Consider the following 20,398-nt stretch of genomic DNA (forward strand, 5'->3'; position numbering starts at 1 on the left):
TACATGAGACTACCATTACAGGCCAACTGACAAACCTCATCTGGAAAACAAAGCAAAGCAGAGATTCTGCCTTCAGATGCACAATCAGCTGGAATATTCATTAGTTGCTTTCATGGTGTAAAGTTCATCATCACACCAAGTCAAATGCTTCTCTCAACCTGTTATTAGCTGAGTGAGTCAATGCACAGGGGTCTGGACAGATCCACATCAGAAGACTGAGGAATTGTAGCAGTTTGTTCTAAGAGTTGCCCCAATGCAATTACTCACTAGACTTTAAAATAGCTGTAGGTGCTCTGTTGGCTGACTCGCAAACACAACCAGCTGCCCTTGGATTTGTTTGCTTTTAGCCCCCTAAGGACAGTTGGGAAATTTTCTGCCCTAAGCTAGAAAACTCACTTCTGAAAAAATTCAATCAATCCCTACGGGGGACTGAGATCAAGTCTTGCAAAAAACAGCAATGTCTTCCACATCTCTCCCACAGGAAAGAAAGAAGAACTGACAGACTTTGAGTTCGCTATCTTGGAAATGTGTGAGATGCAGGACAACAGGGAACAACACCAGGAAACTGTCCTGGCTTTTCATGTGACCAAGGAGCACAAGCGTTTTTCAAGAGTTGGAAAGTTCTCCTTCAGCACAAGCAGCCAGCTTTTCTCACTCCTCACCTCAATTAGCAATAAATTAATATCGTACAGCACGAGATTAGGGAAACATACCCATCTCGAGCTCCTCATCGTCCGTCTTTTCCTTCTTGCCTTCCTCATCAGCTCTTTGATGCTCTTCCGTCTTGGGATCAGGTGGCTGCGGGCTGCCGTTCTGCGTCTCTTGCCCAGGCCTGGGATCAAAATGAAGGCTTTTTGGGTAACTGCGCGCTTGTTCTTCATCCATCTGGGCATTCACTTTGTTCACTATCTCTTCCCAGCTGCAACAAGGGCATGAAACAAAAAAGAACCACCTCCCCGCCTCAGTATATCAAGGGATTTTTCACAGTGCTATTTCATAATGGCAAGTAGAGGAAAGAAAAAAAACAAAACCATGCAGAAGTTTGTCATAATTTAACGTTTTGGCAGAACTAGCAGATTGCATTAGTTACCATTATATCTGCTTGAAACAGAATATCTGATATGTCACAAAATAAGTTATGCTTTATAAACACAATTCATTGTAGGACAGCTCCAATTCATACGATACGATAGCATATCCGCAGAGCGATAAACTCTAAATTCTAAACAAATGCTTACGCATGCCTCACACGCACCCAAATACACAAGTCTAAGTTTTTGAAAAAAACATCTGAAACTTAAGTCCTCTTTATTTTTCCAACTTAAGTCAAAATGAAGATGATACTAAAGTAAAATTGTCGAAATTTGGCCTATAAGGAAAAAAAAAAAAATCACAAAAAAAAACCCCAATGCTTTGGAAATAAACAGGGTAGCTGCAATACAAAATTGACAGTTTCCGTTGTCTGTTTTTGTTTTTTTTTCTCAAGCTACAAGCTCTTTATGATGTTTTGCAGCTGGGATGGATACTTTAACCAGCATCTGTTTAGAAAACTCTTCCAGAGCACAAACCCAAACAGTGAAAACAGGACTAGCTGAAAGGAACCAGTCACCTATCGTTTTGATTTTATTTTCTTCAGGTGAACATGGGGATGAGATTTAAAAATCTCACTTGATTTGTTTAACTGCTGAGAAAGGGCAAGTGGCCTCAGCTTTAGCAGCTTTTTAAAGCCAGCAAACTACCACTGCACAAAGAAAAAGTATAACCCAGCCTTCAGCTCAGATTTCCCCATTATAAAACCATCAAAAATGTAAATCAGCCATCAAGAGCTCATCTGGAAACTGCTGGTCTCAGCCACCCAACGCAACAGCTCTTGGCGCTGGACACACGGCCTCCTTTGTCCTCCGCTGTTGGCTCGATGCTGTTCTTGGCTTTGACACCTCCCGGAGGAAGTCGGTTTGCGCGCTCCTTATCAGAAATCTCAGCAGTGCCAATAACAGCCTCCAGCTGCTCAGTAACTTCTTGATGACAGACCCAGGAGAAGACAAGCGCACCGAACACACCACGGCCTCCGTCCTCGCTGAAGCCATTTGCCCAAGCAGAGCCAACGTTTGCATTTTCCGTTTCACGGAGCAGGGGCAGGATCCCCTCTCGGCTCTGCACCATCCCACTGTCACGACATCAACCCTCACCTTCCCCTACACCCACTCAAGTCCCTTCCTGCAAAAATGCAGAATATCCTCGGTGCTATCACTCTATGTGGCCCTGCAGATGTTACCTATCGAAACAGCACAGCGTGGACATTGCCCTTTGAAGAAGAATGCAAAGCATAATCTCTGATTTGAGAAGAGTACAGGTTAAGTGAGCAAACAAAAATAGCTGAGAAGAAAGCGTAGAATAGGCTGAATTTTGAGTGAAATCCAGAAGCCTCCTCTACAGATAAAACAGAAATTAAATCTGGTTTGCTCCAGTAAACTGAGTAGATATGACCTGGACGCACACAAGGGATAAATAAGTTAAATGAGGAAGCACTATTTTCAGTCAGGTTTTGGATTATGGCCAGACTTTGATGAATTGCAGCCTCAGAAAGACATTTTCTGCCTTTTGCAAAACAGACCAGTCTTCTGCAAGTGCTGCTGAGATAGTTCACAGCTCCTCTTGCGCCTGCCCAGCATCCAGCACCACCCGATCCTGGTCCCCAGCTGGACTCACGGCTACTACGGCAACACAAGAAACAGAGTTTGGGAATTTGTCTTTACTCCAGACACAAAACTAGAAAAAACCTCTTGTAGCTAATTGGGGCTGGTCGCCTGCTGCTTCTTTATTACCATATAACCTTGGAGATGAGAAGCTTTCAGATCATCAAGGTCTGGTTGTTCCTGCAGAGCTTGGCAGATTACCATTAATTAGTGGGAAAAAATGAGCAAGTTGCAGCTCTAACATGCAACTTAATGCCTCTTATTTATAGAAACCGAAGGAATTTTTAGCTGCTCTTGCTGCTGCAGGTGGGTCGCTTCCATCATGCGGGATTTCTCCAGTTTATTAAACTAAACAGGATATTTAAGTCACCCTCACTGCAAGGCTCCCATCCCGCCCTCTCCCCTAGCTGGCAGGAAATCCATGCTGACCTGACCTCACTCAGCAGTAGCTCTTCTTTCTCTCTCTCCCGTCTGGTACCTTTTAGCGTGAACACGATGGGTGCGAGGGAGTTTTCTTTCACCAACCTTTGTATTTGCAGCTGTTTGTCCCCTGTAGAGCGGTGGGTGGCTGGCACCTGAGGTTTTTCTGCTGCAGAGGGTTGCTTCGGATCAGACGGGGACAATCGAGGAGCCTGGCTTTCCTCGTTGCTTTTCACCTCAATGCGCATCACCATCTTCACATCCTGCACAAGACACAGGATACACACAAGCTCCTCATCTTACTTGGGCAGGCCAGAAAAAATACTTTATCAAAGAAAGGCTCCAGAACAAATCTTCAGTCCTGTCCAGCCAGCCTCCAGTAAAAGAAGTCCTTCTCCTTCCACACAGCCAAGAGGAAGTAATTTGGATCCTACGTGACCCAAGCTTGTCTTGGGTAGGTGAATCTCCAAGGAGAGGAAAAACAAAATCGCCTCTAAAAAACCCCCCATGTGTGCTGCTATTATTACTATAATTACAGCCTAACCACAGTGCAATTACTGTCATTTTTTTGAGAGATTTGCTTTCCATAAGCTCACTCTCCTTCACTCCAGGAGGCAGAGTAGCTGCTTCTATAATTTACTCTTGACAGATCCAGCAGGATCCAAAACAAGACCCCCCAGCCTGCCCACAGGAGCCCAGCCACCGACGCGCCGCGACCCTGCCCACAGGAGCCCAGCCACCGAATCACAAACCCTTCGGAGTCCACAGCAGTCCAAAACCTGAGGCCAGGACAGTTTCCCCATCAGGGAAGCAGAACGCACGTCTGCACGTAATTTCAAACATCACGGTTTTGAGCTTCGAAAGCAAGGGCTCCCCAAACCAAGCAGCAGGCGTGCAGAACTTACTGGGTTGCCGTTGGGCAGGCTGTTCATGGTCCGGGTGAAGCGGATCACGTGGCCGTCCCCACGTCTTGCCGGCCAGGCTGGCAGAGCCTCTGGCAGCGAATTGGCATCTTGCAGTGGGGCTGGATGAGTGAAGAGTACGTCAGCCTGTGGCCTCGGGCCGTTGTTGCCGTACGCGTTCTGGCCCTGCAGCAGAGCGCCATCCACCTGCTTCTGGATCCCAGAGACCTGTGATGCCAAGGGGTTCCCAGCAGGTCGATTCTCCTGATTGACTGGGAAAGCCTGCACGGGAGAAAGGGCGAGAGCAAACTCTAAAGGAACAAGCCCCATGCTGAAAAGCCCCAGAAGACCTGCAGAACTCCTGCCCTCCCTGGGGTTTCCAGACCATTGGACTCGATGATCTTAAAGGTCTTTTCCAACCTAAACGATTCCATGTTTCCTGGGAGAAGCACACCTTCTGCCTCACGAGCTGCAGCTGGCTGTTGGCTGGCACCACGGGCTGCTCCTTCAGCCCCTGGAACTGCTGCTGCCCCTTCCCAGCTCCTCCTCCTCCTCCTCCTTTGAAACTTGGCATCTTCTGCAGAGCTTCCTTGAGCTGCCTGAACTCTTCCATCTGGCCCTGAGGGGACGAAAAAGGTAGAGAGAAACCTCACAGAACAACAGGGTTAAACAAACACCTCCTGGCTGAGAACAGCCGCTCTTTTATGGCCAGTTGTTCAGCACAGACACGCTACCAAAGGTGTGTATTTTATACATGCGAAAGGCTGGAGATAATCCACAACCACTAATGACAAGCCCAAGCTAGTCTTCAACATTCCCTCCGGATCTCATGGATGTTCTATATTCCCCCTTTGCCAGCTTTTCGTGTTATTTTATTGCATATTTTTACCCAGGCAGTGCTGACCTAGGACACCAATTATTTGCCCAACGCTATTTAGTGCCTGAGCCATTGATATAACTCCTGCCTTTGCCTAGGAATTGTATAATCCTGGGTCTTGTTAGGCGAGGTTCCCTCTCCTCCTGTGCCTCACACACATGTACCTTCGGGTCAGCTTTTTTTGGTTCCCGTGGAGGCATTTCTCCATGGATGTGTTCACCTCACCAGGGCTGACAATAATCGGCATAATCCTACTTGACAATTCAATTTACTTTGCAAGACAAACCAAAATCGATTCTCCTGGACTGTTAAGCAAACGCAACGCTTTTCTCTCTACCGCAGCGTGTTTCTTCCGTCTCCAACCCTGAAAAGTAGGGCTTGAAAAAAGCTACTCAGGAAAAGCTCCCAACTCCTCCCTTAGTTATTTATAGGAAAGTAAGGGAGGAAGAGCTTTTCATATGCTTGCCGGGGTACCTGGAAACAGACCAAATTAGGGACTGGGCAGAGCAGGAAAGCTTCCAAGCAGCAAGGAAAGTTTAGCAGGAAATTAATTCCTGAGCGGGCTCTGCTGATTTCAGATCTTCCCCCTCAAATTCAAACTTAACCTTAAAAAAAACAAAACACAAACAAACCAAACAAAACCACTCAGCAAAGCTAACATAAAAGGAATGAGGAAAGGAAAAGGAAGCCAAGAACAGTTCATGGGATATAGCCCTGGCTAGCAGGAGACTGCTTCCAGTCAGAACGAGCCAGAGGGAAGAAAAACTTGTACCCCTGCAAAGGCTGTTAAAGGTGGTCAGCCCAGAGGGAAAGAAGCTTTAGACCCCCCTGTCACAGCAAGCTGTGCACACATGGCCCGATGCCTCCGTGCCTCCCTTCACCCGGCAGACCAACTGCTACGACAGCTACTGCAGGCTGGGCGTGTGAAACCTGTTAGAATCCGCAGAAAACAAACACGTTGCCTCGAACGCAAATAAATCCTCTAAAGTTTTGCCTACCAGAAGGAAGCAAGGTCAACCACAGGATGCTTGGCGCAAATCAACACCGAGGAACTGCAGCGCTGAAAAGCAGCTGGGAGCCCTTGTGGGTGTCTGCTCTAACGCAGGGCATCTCGCCCCGCCGAAGGGAAACGCCGTTCCATTCACCCACCGATCAGACGCTACGAGGGACTGGTCAGAAAACTGAACAGAAAGCTCCTAAGATTTAACACTCGGCTAGTTTTCAAAAAGATCCAAAGTATTTTCTGAAATCCCTAGGACCAGCCCCTGTCACTTCTGTAAGAGCCAGAAATAGCAGCCAGGCAGATGACAGGAGCACGACTTCGTTACGCGACTGTCTAGTGCCTTCGGAGCAGGGAGCTGAGCTGCGCTTCCCACATCCAGGGCAAATCTTTTTACTCTTGCTCACTCTTAATTTTGGCAAGAAAAGCCAATGAGCTGTTTCTTGCAAGCTGCTTTTCCCACTGGTGACAACCCTGAAGGGGCCACAAGTTCCTGCTCACTTGAACCACAGCGACTTGCTCAGCACACCCGTATTTTCAGCTACTGGGACAGATTCGAGGCTGGAGAATATCACTTGTACAGAACGCAGCTATGCCACCAGCACTGTTTTAAGCAGCTCTCCACACTGGAACACAGTTGATAATTAGGTTATTATTTAGAGTATATTTGATGAGGCACCTAGACCCCATTAAAAGATTGTCCCATGTGGCCACAGCCACCCCCTCGTTGACTACCTGGGCATTAAGAAGCTGGGAGTGAACTTCCTGGTGGGCTTTCCGAAGAAGCTTGCTCTCTTCTCTGAGTTTAAAGACTGTATCTGCAAAAGAAGAAGAAATTCACTTCAGAGAGCTATTTTGACAAGCGTAGTGTCTCTCCTCCTTACCATAAATTCCTCTTGACCTCACAGATCTCTTCAAGCCCAGAAATTACAGTGAAGCACTAGCTAGGGACTAACCAAATACACTGACAAACCCCAATCATCAGTCCTTTCAGCACTCAGGAGCCCAAGGAACTTCTTCATCCTCTCCGGAGTGTCTCTGCTAACTATTGCTGTCAGGGTCAGGCTCTTGCTGTCAGAATCCCTCGCTATCAGAATAAGGTATTTATTTCTTCATTTCCTTTCCCCATTGCAGCTGAAGAGCAGGGAAAGCAGCGCTTACTGCCCCAACCTGCAGTAACAGGAAGGATGAAAAACAACTACAATAGAGGTCCATCAAGTCTCTTGAACCCATAGTTCCACCTGCCAGGACAAGGATGGGAATTTTTTCCCATAGCAGCATGGTCACCGCTGCAGGCTGAATCACATGCAAGATTTCAGCTCCAGATTATAGATGTTTCTGATTACAACAGCATTTCTATTTTTATAACATTCATCCCTGGCACGGGACACTTTGCCATCGAGGTTGGGTGCCATGTTCTTGCCGCAAACCAAGAAAAGAAGGTTCTGCCTTTCCTGCAGCCAGAAGGAAATATGGAATTATGGCCCATGGGACCACGCTAGAACAGCTTTAATAGAGTTTTTACGTAAAGCACACACACAACTGTGGGTGTTGGCCTGAAGCAGTGAACAAGGGCTATGTTTCTAGGCAGCTAGTCCAAACAACAGCTACAAGAAGACTGCTACGAGCTCTGACTACAATACAGACCTTCCCCCAGGCCTTCAGAGGACCAAAGTGTGGGAGAGACACGTCCAAAAGAATCCTGCACTTCTACTGAGCCAATACTGCACTAACATCTAGGTCTGGAAAGCACATTCAGAAACTGGAAATCAAAACTCGTATGCTATTGCATGCCCTTCCTCTACCACCAGCACGGCAGACGTGGAAATTCTGGTCCCAATCACTTCATGAGGAGTTTTCGTGTTGGTGCCAACAGGGAGAAAATTTCAGCTGTAACTACAAGGGTCCTCATCTCCGGCAGAAGCTCAAAGACCAAAACTATCCCTCTGCCTTCTGAGCAGACTGTGCCCAAGTGTGATGAGGAAAGAGTACAGGATTAGCACGCAGGCTGTGCTGGGGGTGTGAAATGCAGCATAAATAGGCTGCAGTTCCTATAAAGCAGAGAAGAAAATCCAGCAGGAGAGGACCTGGAATAGAGGGAGGAGGTAAAGAGGATTAAACAGGACTCAGTTAACAAGACCAGGAAGCTTCAGCTATCTGATCGTATCCTCATCACCCATTAACCAGCACTGAAAAACCACTTCCAGAAGCAGGGATTTTCAGGAACGGGGCAGATTCCCCAACGCCATCACAGCCTGTAGGTCGCAGGGCAGAGCTGCGCTATCCCCAGATCCCAGCATCTCCCGCATGCAGACGGCTGTGTCATCCACCCCAGAGCTGCCCCAAAGCTCCAGAGCAACCAGAACCACCCGGAGGAGCTACCAAACCCAGCTCACCCTGTCAAAGCAATCCCTCGTGCTTCCCAGCGGGCTCCTGCTTTCCCCCAGCCTGGGCTGAGGGTTTCAGTTTCGCAATCGAATCTAGCGAAAAAAATCCCACAGTCCCACTTTAACAGCCCCGAGCAATGCCCACTGCTCAGATCCCTCTTCTGTCCTCCGTTCCGCTCCCTGAAAGAGGCACGTCTCCCAACACACGTCTCCTGAGAGCACATTATATATAGAAAGTACTGCTGGAACATAAGGAAAGAAAATGAGGTATTAGCAATGCCGCTAGCTCCCTGTCTTTGCCACCACTCATGAGACACTCTTGCTCCTTTGTATGGCATGGTTACTCATACTTAAGTGCAGATTTACCAGCCAGCTTAAAGCACAGGAGGGAGATGGTACCAAGTGTACAATAGCCTGGGACTGACAGAGAATATTAATCTCTCAGCCTTAAGCCAACCTTCCTGACTAGGTTCCCACTCGGAAATGTCTTTTTGATCATTATTCTCCTTCCTCTGGCAAAATTTCTTTTCTTACTTCATTGGGTGCTGCCTATTTCAAGAAGAGAGACAACCGGATATTTCGGTTTTGCTCGCTTGCGCCCAGTTCCCCACTTCTAACCCAGGAGTGCTCATCAGATACTACGACTTTGTTGATCAGAGAAACAAAACATGAGCAGATTTCACTGTCCCAGACCTAAGCTAAGTAAGAACAGATGTGGACCTTAAAACCCTCACAATCTAATTAAACATCAGACTAAACAGAACCTACTCTTGGGGAATTAAAGGGATCAGCATTGTCTGCAATACTTGCGCTATTAAATGTATTTTGTAGACCTACACCATTAATTACAAAAAGTATATTTAATTTGCTCCCAAGCTTAAATGTTAGAATTTACAGGATTCTAGCCGTATAGAAACGCATTCCCATTGTCAAAAGTGTACAGAGAAGTGGAAAATGAATATTGCAATAGACGGGGTGCCTGTAGAAGAAACCCCATCCTCTCCTGAACTCAGTTCTCCAGCCCTTTCTCTGCCGAGCTCTCCATCACACTCACCCTGCAAGTTTGTGACTTCACTGTCCTTCTCCTGCTGCAGCTGGGCGTATTTCTGGCTGTGGGTCTCCAGTGTCTTACGATGTTCCAGTTTCAAGCTGTTGTGCTGCAGCTGCAAGTCGAGCAGCTGCTTCTTGACATCTTCATGCTGGTTCTGCATACGAAAAGAGGTGTCGAAGAGTCAGTACGAGGAGAAGAGTAATTTAGCTATTGTCAAGTGCTACTCGAGTGCCTCTGTTTAATAAGTTGCTCAGGGAGGCAGAAGAAAATGTTTGTTCCTTCAGTAAGGAAGCTAGAAATCCCAGACACGTTAAAACGTTCTTTGTGTTCAGGTTCAGGAGTGATGTGAAATGCCATTCAAACTCTGCTTTGCAAAGCAGCTTGGGAGGTCTCCTTGGAAGCCACTAAACTGGAAGCAGAATGTGGTGGCAAGTCCACTTCTGCCTGAAAGAGAGAGACTCTGGGACGCAGCCAAGAACTACTCCTACTGCTTCCCAACTTCCCCTCACATCCTGCTCTGCGAGAGCAACACAGGGCTGTAATATTTGCTGCTCTCAACCCAAATGCTTGTGGAACACCGCACAAACCTGACGCCTTCTCCAGAGTCCCAACCGTGCTGAAGGACAACGTCACCTGCAAGGCCAGCTCCCACGGCGCAAGCAGCATGAGCCTGCACGCCGCGCTGCAGGAGCCGTTCTCCTCCAAGAAGGTCTAATCCCGGTTGCTGTGCCCAGGTATTGCCAGCCACTTGGCACACACAGACACCAAACATCCGTGTGGTCTTCTGCGTCGTGTGCTCCCCGACAGCCCGGCTGTTCGCCCACCCCTCCAAGCTGCTGGAACAGGAGGGAGAGCTTTTGCAAGGACTCCACACGCTCCGACAGAGCCCAGGCTGCCCGCACTCACAGCACGCCGGGACAACGAGACTCTCACGGGACCACGGACTTTCAAGCAGGCCAAGAATTCATCAGAGAAGTGGGTTGAAGAGCTATTCTCCCCTCCCCTCTTGTAGAGGCCCAGGAACAAAACCTACTGAGAAATCCTTTTGGTCAGACCCACTGAACCAGAATTCACCTCCTTTTTTGTTCCCATGGTAACCCAGAGAGTCCTTCCACACTCAGTTTGTCAACACCAATTATGTATGCAGATTGATTGCCTCACAGGTGAACCCTGGCCCTTCCACACAATAGCTCCTCAGGACTCAGGCAGCAATTTCAATCAGCTTTCCTGTAAAGGAAAAAAAATATCTCTTTTTTTTTTAAAAAAAAAAAAAAGAAGCCAAATCTCTAAAAGCTATCAGTGATTGCATTTATCCCCAGTAAAACAAAGCATCTGTGGCCCAGGCATTCTACCCTGAAGCAATTATCCTCCACTAAAAAGAGAGAAATAACTGTGCTCCAAAAATACAAAAAAAAGCTATTGGTATGGAGGGGTCCCAGAGACAGAACAAAGAAGAGAGATGAGGATGTCAGGTTAATCATATCACAAGATCAGGAGGGAAAATAAAGAGAGTAAAAGATTCCTGCTCTGGCTTTCAAAGCCCTTAAGAACTCATAGTTCTCATCACAGCCACCAGCAGAAAGCACTGCAGAGGAACCATGTTCCTAAAATCATTTTTATACTAAAAAAACACCTCAGAAGCCACCAACATGAGCAAGTGAGAATTGATTTTAACAAGAAACTCTAAGCAATTCAAGGAATTTTAAAGCCTCATCAGCTCAGGTCAATAGATTTCTAGCCCACGTTCTGCCTGGCAGGGGATGTGCATAATGTCTGTCCCCAGATCGCTCACAGCCAGGGAGAAGGGAGGGAATATCCCTGCTTTGATAGCAGCAGGAAGCTGAAGAGAGAGGTAAATCCCTTGACCAAGGTCACACAAAGCACCTGAGGCTCAGTCCACAGAGCATCCTTCCATTCAGCTGTATGATTCTATGATTCTATGAATCCAGGCCACCTCTCACCCCACCTTCCCTTGGCCGTTCTGACAACACGCGGTACCCGAGATGCACCAGCTCTACAGCAGCCCTATCTCACTGAGGTCTCTGAAAAAAACGGGCGGGGAGGGCAGGCGAAGAGAACGAAGAAGGTAAGAGTACCTCAAAACCATGTATTTCTGCCACGGTTCAGAAAGCAGCTTTGTGGACAGCATTGTACAAAACGGAATCAGCAACTGGATGCTTAGCCCGCAAAAAGCAAAAGAAAGGCACACCCCACCGCAAGTTTCCAGCAGTTTCAGGAAGTGCATGTCAAACATCTTTTGTTTCAAGCTACCCACCTCCTTGTCTGCCTATTCCGGTGAACACCAGGATGCACTCTGCACAATGACATTAGCAAAAAAATTTAATCTCAACTCAAGAGGATGAAAGGAATTGTAAGATCAAGTCTGGCCCCAGCAAGAATCCAGACACAAGCAACTCCTACAGCTGCTATTTTTGGACAAAGCCAAGCCCCTTGCCCCTTCTGAGCCTGGGGTGCCAGCTGCAGATGTTAAGTGCACACAGATGACTTCAATGCAGACCAGAACGACAGCAGTGGCCAGAAACACCAAAGCCAGACATGCTGATGTAGCTTCATGGAAGTCTTAGGTCATATTTGAGACCTCCAGCTTAATGGAGTTATTTCTGTCCAGCATTACGTGTCTCCTTCCTCAGTAATGAAATTGCTGGCAGCAGCCTCCCTCCTGAGGAAGCCAGTGGCATTGGGAAGCATTTTTTGCCTGTGCTCCAGTAATAGAAGTGTTACAGTCTCATAACGAGCTAGAAGTTGAACCAAATACTGTTTGCTTTGGGGTTTTTTTGCCTTTTTTTTTTTTTCTTTGAGTGGGGGCTGTGCTGAAATCTACCACATTGCAGTCCCAGGTGCTGGCCTGTCTCTCAGCAGCTGCAAATGTAGCTAATAAATAAATAAATAAATATTCCCCCCACCCCTAAAAAAAGGAAGCAAGAGAAAGGGAGCCAGGACGAAATGCTCTCACTGTTCCCTTGAGAAAAGCAAACCAGAGCGTTCCGCTCAGACTGCAGTTGCTATGAAGAGCGACGTTACTATTGCAAACCGTTCCCAGAATCCACAGTGCTGGATAATACCCAAGGGACAGAACTGTACTTCCCTTTTCCTGAAGTTTGAATCCAAAAGCCAGGCAGCTCGAGATCCAACTCCGCTCAGGAAATACAACCCAGTGGTGCTAAGGGATGCTGGAACCCAGCCCTCTTTCTACATCCCAGAATTAAGTTACCATTCCACTGCCAACGCTATAACTAAAAACGTTTAAAAACCACCACCGCCAGCCGCAGTTGCACTGCTCTAGCAAAATAACACCAAGATATGCCTCAGGGAGAGCATGCAATAAGCAATAAAATGCTATAAGCATCCTCCTTTCAGCCTCTTACAGAATATATTGTATTATCCCAAAGGGGAAGCTACAATGAACAGACCCGTTTTTACACTAAAAGACCCAGAAAAGAAAATGTGAGCAAGGGAGCTCCTGAATGGTAAACCGCACAACGACGAGGTGAGGGATAGGTGAAGGCTATAATCTGAGGCAAATAGAATAAAGAGGAAACTCCCATGAACCTGAATAGTCAGGAAGGAATGTAGATCAACACCCCTGTGTGGTCTCCTCCCTCTGTGCCGGCACTAGCACCTTGGTCTCTCCTTCCTAGGCGTCTCCGGCGAGCGAAAGCACCGACTCTCCTTCCAGGGAGCATTCTTTAACGCGCAGCAGATGGTGAGTACGTGAGACCAGACCTCCTCCCTTACCTTCAGTATCTTGTGCTGGGAACTGAGGGCCCCGTATCTGTTCATAGAATCTTGCTGGAAAGAAAAAAAATAAATTGAACAGTGCCATTAGATCCCAGGAAAAAACCTAAGACCTTTCCAAAGCACCTAGCCACCAGCTGACTAATTGCACTCTCTTGACTTGTAGAGTGGTTTTCCTCAGTCTTCAGTTGCTTATCTAGGACAGGCCCGGTGCTGAAAGAGCTTTGCACGGTCAATCCTCCCCCCCAAAGCAGGCTGCGCACACTTTGCAGCAGCTGAGGGGGAGGCAGACAGCAACAGAGTTAAGGTTTTCGCCTACATGCAAAAACATTGCACCATTTAACAAAAAAATTAATCACTAAGCAATTGAGTAAGCCTAAAGCAAACTCGGGTAACTAGGCAGAGCTACCAAACTAAGCTCAACTGACCCAAACCAGTAGCAGAGAAGGATTCCACAGAGGGGTCTGTGCCAGTTTAACGTCTCTTTATGCCTTGCTAAGGGTCACGTTCTTCCCCTTTGTCCCAAGGGCACCGTTCTTCGCTGGGGCCCCAGCATCTCAACACAGCCGGAGTGGAAGCCACCTGGGCTCACAGGCTGAGTCCCACCGCGGAGGCGGCACCTGAGAGGGAACACGCTGCAGCTCTGCCCATTGCACACAGTTCTACAAGGATCGGCTGGGACCTGTGTTTGGGCAGCTTAAAGCCACGTGGCTGGGACACTAAGCAGCACCATGGAAGTGCCAAATAAAATCCAAAGATTTCCACTGCAAGCCACAATTTTCACATAAATACTTGACACAATATGAAATATTACCAGCAAACGAGTACAAACTGGAAGGGAGCTGCCCACACTACAGTATTCAGATAGTCGCGAATTTTTTCTGCAGCGGGATGACATTCACTCAGATGTGGGCTAAAAGCAATTCCTCTTCTCCAGCATCTCATCAACAGATGCTCCAAGAAAGGAATAAAACTTCCAGTGACTGGGACAGACTGTAACCCAGGGATGCACTTCTTCCTAACCCTCACCCTGGCTGAAAGGTCCTTTCTCCTGCCAAACGAGGAGCCTACAGGCCAGGGAAAATCATCTGACAAGCCCTGGAGACAGAAAACAATGGATGTGCTTTCCCCAACAACACCATGGCCTTTCTTCTCCACGTTCCCTGTGGCGTGCCTCACATTCAATCTCCCCAGGACTCTTTGTAGACGAAACAACGATTCTCCTTCCAGACTGCAGCACGGGACTCCCTGCTACACCAGGAGCTGACAACCCAGTCATCTACTCTGCTATCACACATGGGAGAACAGGCAGAATAGCTCTAGAGCAAGACAGTCTTTCCCTGGGAGGAGGTAATTCCTCACACACCAACAGCCTTGCGAGGTGGAGTCAGCCAAAGTTCATCTCGTACCATGCACGCTCAGAGCCTTTCATGCCTTCCAGACAGCAGCACTGGCCTCACCACTGTGGTGGTGCTTGAAAAATCCTTATTATTATTACACACACACTCTGAGGAGTAAACCACACCTACCTTCTCCTTGTTGAGGGCTTCCTGAGCTTCTAACTTATACACTAAAAAATCTAGAAATGGAAGAAGAAAAGATAATTTAATGAGCTGGAATTTAACAAGGAACTGGTTTATACTTTGGTAGGGGGAAGGAAGAAGGAAATCAGCCCCTTGCTGAGCAAAAGGCTGCAACTCAACAAGCTGGAAAGCAGATGCTTGTTAGGAGCCCTCAGAAAGGTGACAGTATTTTCTAGGAGAGCTGTCCACCCAGCTAGAATGGCTCAAATGTCCTTAATTTTCCATTCTAGAGACAAGCACATTGGTGTCTTCCTACTTCAGCACACAAATGACCACACTTTGATGTCACTGAAGCTGTGTAAGGATTTAGGGTGCTCTGAAATGAGAGATGGCTCTGGAAAAAGAGAAATCAATGCTTCTGTGAGACCAAAAGGAAATCATCTGCTGATCTCACCTGCACCACCTTCTTCAAACGGGAAGGTCCCATGACAAGACAATGTTTATTAGGATGCTTCATTTTCTCAGTCACCAAATAAATGAAAGAAGAGGCAGAAATGCAGCTCCTTCCTTAGCTGTGCAGCCATTTAACCACAGCCAAACCTGTTCTACAGCGTTTCCAGAAACACAGTGCATGCAGGAGTGAGGAGCAGTGATGTTACTCAACATACCATTTTTGAAGATAAAAATAAAGCTATTAAGTTGCCAATAACAATCAGGTGCAGAAGGGTCTGACACGCAGTGGGCAGGACAGGTCAGTTAACTGTTCTCCAGGTACAAACCAGGGATGAGTTTCGCCTGGGGACCGTTCTATAACATTTGCAACATGGCCCTGAAGGCAAAACCCACTTTGGATACAACACACACAGCTCCTGATGGGACAGCTGGAGGGCTGGTCAGCCACTGCTGTGCCACTCACGCAAGAGACTCACCTTCCTTCGTCTTCTTGTGCTCCCCTCGCTCCTTCTGCAAGGATCGTTCTAGCCGGGATCTGTGCTCATACACAACTAGGGAAGCAGAAAGAGGAGGCAGAGCATGAGAGAAACCCTGAAATACCTTTTCACATATTCTTTTCCCTGCTGAGCTCATTGGTAAGCAACAAGCCCATCACTGCAGCTGTCCAAGTGTCTACTTCGTGACAGCTTTATTTTGAGAAACACTTTTCTCAACAGACTACTCAGATATCACCCTGAGGGCTTCCCCAGCCCAGCTAAGCACACAAGAGACTGTGGGTGCTTCTTTATTACATGTTAAAAAGCCTTGCTCAATGAAATTGTCATCGTAAGAACATCATCCACTTCCCAAAAGAGTTGTGAGCTCTGGGCACTCATGTTACTGCCACAAGCATTTTGCTTCCTTGCAGTCTTCCCTGGCAGAGCACCCGAGGACAAGCCTTTGATGTGGTGGGAACCTCACACCAGCAAATCACAGCTGCTGGGACCATCAGGGGCAAGGACCAGAGCCTTTACCATGCCCTGCCACAGACTTCGAATTTCCAGTCTGCATCTATAGCAATAGGCTTGTGCTATCACCCATAACTACAAATCCTAAATGCAAAGCACCACAAAGCAGATGAGTCTTCAGGAACAGCTCCATATCAGTCTGTTTATTCAGAAATTTAGGACACAGAATCCAGCTCTTCTGATGCTTTTTTTTACAAATTAAGCTGAAGTAAGAGTTGCAACCTTCCCTCTCATTCCCCCAGGTCTCCAGAGCCCAGAAAAGGTGGGTTCAGCTCTACGTAAAGCCGCAAGTGCCGAATGAAGGAGCCTCTCCACTCATCTGTGGTGGAGTGCAGAATAACTTAGCGGACCAAAATGGCACTGTATGGCTTCAGAGGACAGGAAGCCAGGAAGTCTTTAACAATTTGCAATTACAAGAGAGAATGGAGGGTGGTCAGTGTCTAAATGCAGGCTGGAATTCAGCCAGAACTCTGCACTAAAGCACTGTCACCTGCTGCCAAAGGAGCTAAAATGCACGACTTGAACTGCTAGAACAATGAAATCCCTTGCAGTGCCTTGCCTTTGGGAAAGAAGAACAGGTCAGGCCTTCCACAGACTCATTCCCATTTTAAAAAACCACAGAAAATGGTAATTGTGTGAAGGGTTGCCTCATACACCCCAGAGTACCAAGATAAATATCTGCCAGGGAGAGTTTAGAAGATCCATAAAGGGAGAGTGATTCCAGCCTTGCCAACAGCCCCAGGTTTTACTCTCCTGTTTGAGTGGTTTCATTGTACCCTGGTCTGGGAGAGCCACGAGCACGTGTTGGCTCCTTGCTTTCGTGGAGCGAGGCAGCAGATTTGCTGCTCTGTTCTGCTAAAGCTGCACACCATTAGTTCATTAGGCCATTAGTTCATCAGGCCATTAGTTCATTAAACCACTTCTATGCCAATAGCACATAACGTGGAAAGCCATCGCACTGCCTGGGGCTCACAGCTCCAGGCAGCTCTCAGCACACAGAGATCAGCACCAACTTCCAGACTGCACTGGGCTCCTTCCCCTCTCATAGCTCATCGCCCAGAAAAAGCTTTCTTCTCTGTTTCTCTCCTTGTTAGGGGCATCAAATACTCCTGCCAGTCTCCATCCAGCCACATCACAACTAATCACCCATGGCACCGGTCACTCAGGCTCGAGAATCATCCAGAGCAAGGGACAGGGGGAACAGAATGAAAGCCAGGCTCATCACACCTCCCTCTCTGATCCAGAGAGATGGCAAAGGAAAGACAGGCTGAGTAAAAGACACCCCACAGAGAGGACAGGAGCGCTACATTCTCCTGCTCAGGCACAGTGTGACGGCAGTCTGCTGCAAGAGAGAGAATTCCTCCATCCCAGACACCAGCTCCATGTGCCACATCGGGATTGTCAGACAGAAGTGGACGGTACTGTAAATGCACCCTTCCCTCCAGTCTGTTCAAAGAGTGTAATTTGTCAGTGAACTGAGCAAAATAACATCTCTCCAGTTTCACTCCGAAGCTCCAGGCAGCAGCATGATCCATACACACCTATGGAAAGTGGGAGGCGGCAGAGCACCACTTCACTTGGAGCCACCCGCTCCGTAACTCAGCATGGCGTGAGTCTGGGGTGGGCGCCAAGACAGAACAGATTCATCTGAAGTGCACACAGCTTGCCAGACTGCATCTCTAATCCCCTCTGAGCCTCGTGACACAGCACCAGAGTCCCCCGAATCGCAGCCTGCACTGTTTGGTAAGGTTTCTCCTTGCCTTTTCACGCAGACCTCCAGCCCCACCCAGCAGAAACAGAAGAGATGGAGGGACAGAAAAGCCAAGCAGATTTTTCCTCCTGGATTCCATCTGGACCACAACACTGGGTCCCAGCACACAGCTAAGCGCTAAGCAATATATTGCACTTGGACATAAGAAGGATAGGAAATATTTCACAGCTGAAATGAGACACCTGGAGTACAAGTTAAACGGTACCAAGTTCCACCTTGGAGTAACATGTCCTCCTTTGGTAGAGCTGGAAAGACAGAATCAGGTGCAGAAGACACAGCAATTGAAGTCACTCATGTACTAAGCGTGGGCAGGGATAGAGCCCAAAGCCCTGACTCCCCACTCTCCTGTGCTCAGTGCCAAAGCTCCGCAGGGAGCAGCGCTGTGAGACGACAGCACCAGGGCTGCAGCCGTGTGGGCCAGACACCTCTGCACTGTAAGATTTCCATGAACACGGCTCCTATCTGCCAATAGCTGGGCTTCTCTCACCAGCCAAAATCCAAAAAGAAGCTTTGCCTTTGTTAAAATTGTTGGACAAGTAAGTGTCTTCTCAAAATAAAAAGGATATATATGGCAACAACTGTATGTAGGAATGAAAGGACTTACAGAGGGTTAGAAACCCCAGCAACAGGCGACAGCTCTGCCATTCACACGTTGGGTGGAAAAACTGTTATGAGCCTGTCTCTGTCGCTTGCTTGAGCCTGCTTTTCCCAAAACTGGGGATCCCTGAGGCTACCACTGTCATCTTACTCTCTGAAGAACCAGCCCCTCTCTCTGTGAGAAGCAAGCGATGCTGACACACCAGAAAGGAATGTGGGCTAACTTCTGCCCTGCCGATCTCCACATCTTGGAAACACAGGATGCAAGTGGAAATCGCTGTGGCTGGGACTGTGCAACACATTAGGAGCTGTAGCTGAGTGAGAAGAAATGGATACAAAACCTAAGATAACAGCAGTGAACCTACACACACACTAGATCAATTCACAACACCGGTTTTTTTAAAGCATGTTTCCTTGGGAGACAACCAGAACACATACACTACATTCTGCCTTCCCAGTTTACAAGTAGAAATACACAGCCTGGAGCACAAGCAGCATACTACAATGTTAGATTTGCATCACAACACTGCACACAAAACCACCAGGAAAGGTTTAACCCTAGAAGGCACATAAACCGAGTTACAGATCTGCAGAATTCCCCAGCAGTAAAGGTTATAGAAACAGTATCACTGGATAAGTCAAAGAAGCTCATAACAGACACCCCGTATTTGATCTGGCCTGAGGAAGAGCTCTTGGTTTAAACACTAAATCCACCTGTTAGAAGAAAAAGCGTTAAATGATTCTCTTGGCCTTGAGTCACTAGGACCATGGGAAAACAGTGTTTTGGCCATATAAAATTTATTCTGCGGGTGCTCCAGAACCAACCTCTCCTCCAGCATTACACACACAGCTGCTGGCTACCAAAGAGTGGATTCCCACCAAACCTCTCTGCAGGGAGAGAGCTCAGCAAATCCCTCTAGAGACTCCAAATCAAGAGACAGGTGCTGAAGTGTAGCTTTGGCAGATGCAGTAAGGCTAGAATGACGGACTAGACAAAGAACGTAAGAGTTCAGTAATGGAGTAACACATGTCCTCAGCCCTCCCTGCTGAGATCTTTCCATGGGCTAAAATGCAGACGTTTAGGTACGACAAACGAGATGGGAAAAGGGAGAGGGAATGTATATATTATTCTTGTCTTCTGGCAGCTCTTGCCAGAGGAACCAAGTGTTGGCCAGGGGGCTCAAAAAAGCCAGTTCTTCCTCCTCCTCCCCTATTTTTTAGGGAGCTCTGAGCTGCAGCATCTATCAGCCCCAAACTGAGACTGGTGAGACTTTTCTAGTCACAGTTCAGTCTCTTGAGAAGAAGACAGGTTTGTTTCCTTGCAAAGGCAACGGGCTTTAGACAGCAGGATAACAAACTTTACGAAAAGACCTCTTGCCTCTTGATCCACTTTCTGAACAGATGCTCCTGCAGGCTAGAGAGCGGGGCCCCATCTCAGAGCCTGCCCAAATAGCCTCTGTAAATCCTCTTTTGCATTTTTACTGCTTCACACTTAGAATGATACAGGACTAGTCTTTCCAGCCAAAGGGAACTACAGGGAGAAGAAATGGCATAGATGTGACGCAGCTGAACTCACCAATCCAGCACACTCTGTTCCCCTCGCTGCTGTGAGCTGCGATTCAGATTCAAGGCAATTCTAATTCTAGACAGCAAAGAGGGGGAAGGAAACTGGCAACACCTTCTTAGAGCTCTTTAAAGCCAAAAGCTGAACACTCTGCCACAAAGGCACCCTGCTTGTCGCTGGGCTGTGCGGTAAAACCACCGGCAGGTCATGCTGGGAGGGAGGGAAGTTCCCACCCTGTGTGTGCACACAAACAGAGCAGGTCACTCACCTTGGAGCTGGGCAGAGAGCGCTTCCTGCTGCTGCTTGTATTTCTGGGCCAGGGCTTCAGCGTTCCGCACCTTTTGCTGCAAGTGGTTGTACATAAAAACTCCCGAGCCCAAACACGCCACGGTCA

General features: G+C 47.7%; 1 protein-coding gene across 1 annotated transcript; it reads right to left on the minus strand.

The window, feature by feature from the left end:
* Positions 1–713: 713 nt before the first annotated feature.
* LOC104269384 (Golgi integral membrane protein 4-like) lies at positions 714–20,387 on the minus strand (the record flags this gene model as incomplete). The annotated part of the gene is made up of 10 exons (XM_009864719.1): positions 714–919; positions 3,222–3,379; positions 4,022–4,300; positions 4,473–4,637; positions 6,631–6,713; positions 9,337–9,487; positions 13,090–13,143; positions 14,619–14,668; positions 15,542–15,616; positions 20,273–20,387. Coding segments are annotated over 10 exons (1,336 nt in total), but the record flags the coding sequence as incomplete, so codon positions are not given.
* Between the last annotated feature and the right edge of the window lie 11 nt (positions 20,388–20,398).

This window comes from Apaloderma vittatum, unplaced genomic scaffold, assembly GCF_000703405.1.
Source record: "Apaloderma vittatum isolate BGI_N311 unplaced genomic scaffold, ASM70340v1 scaffold38122, whole genome shotgun sequence".
Classification (NCBI taxonomy): Eukaryota; Metazoa; Chordata; class Aves; order Trogoniformes; family Trogonidae; genus Apaloderma; species Apaloderma vittatum.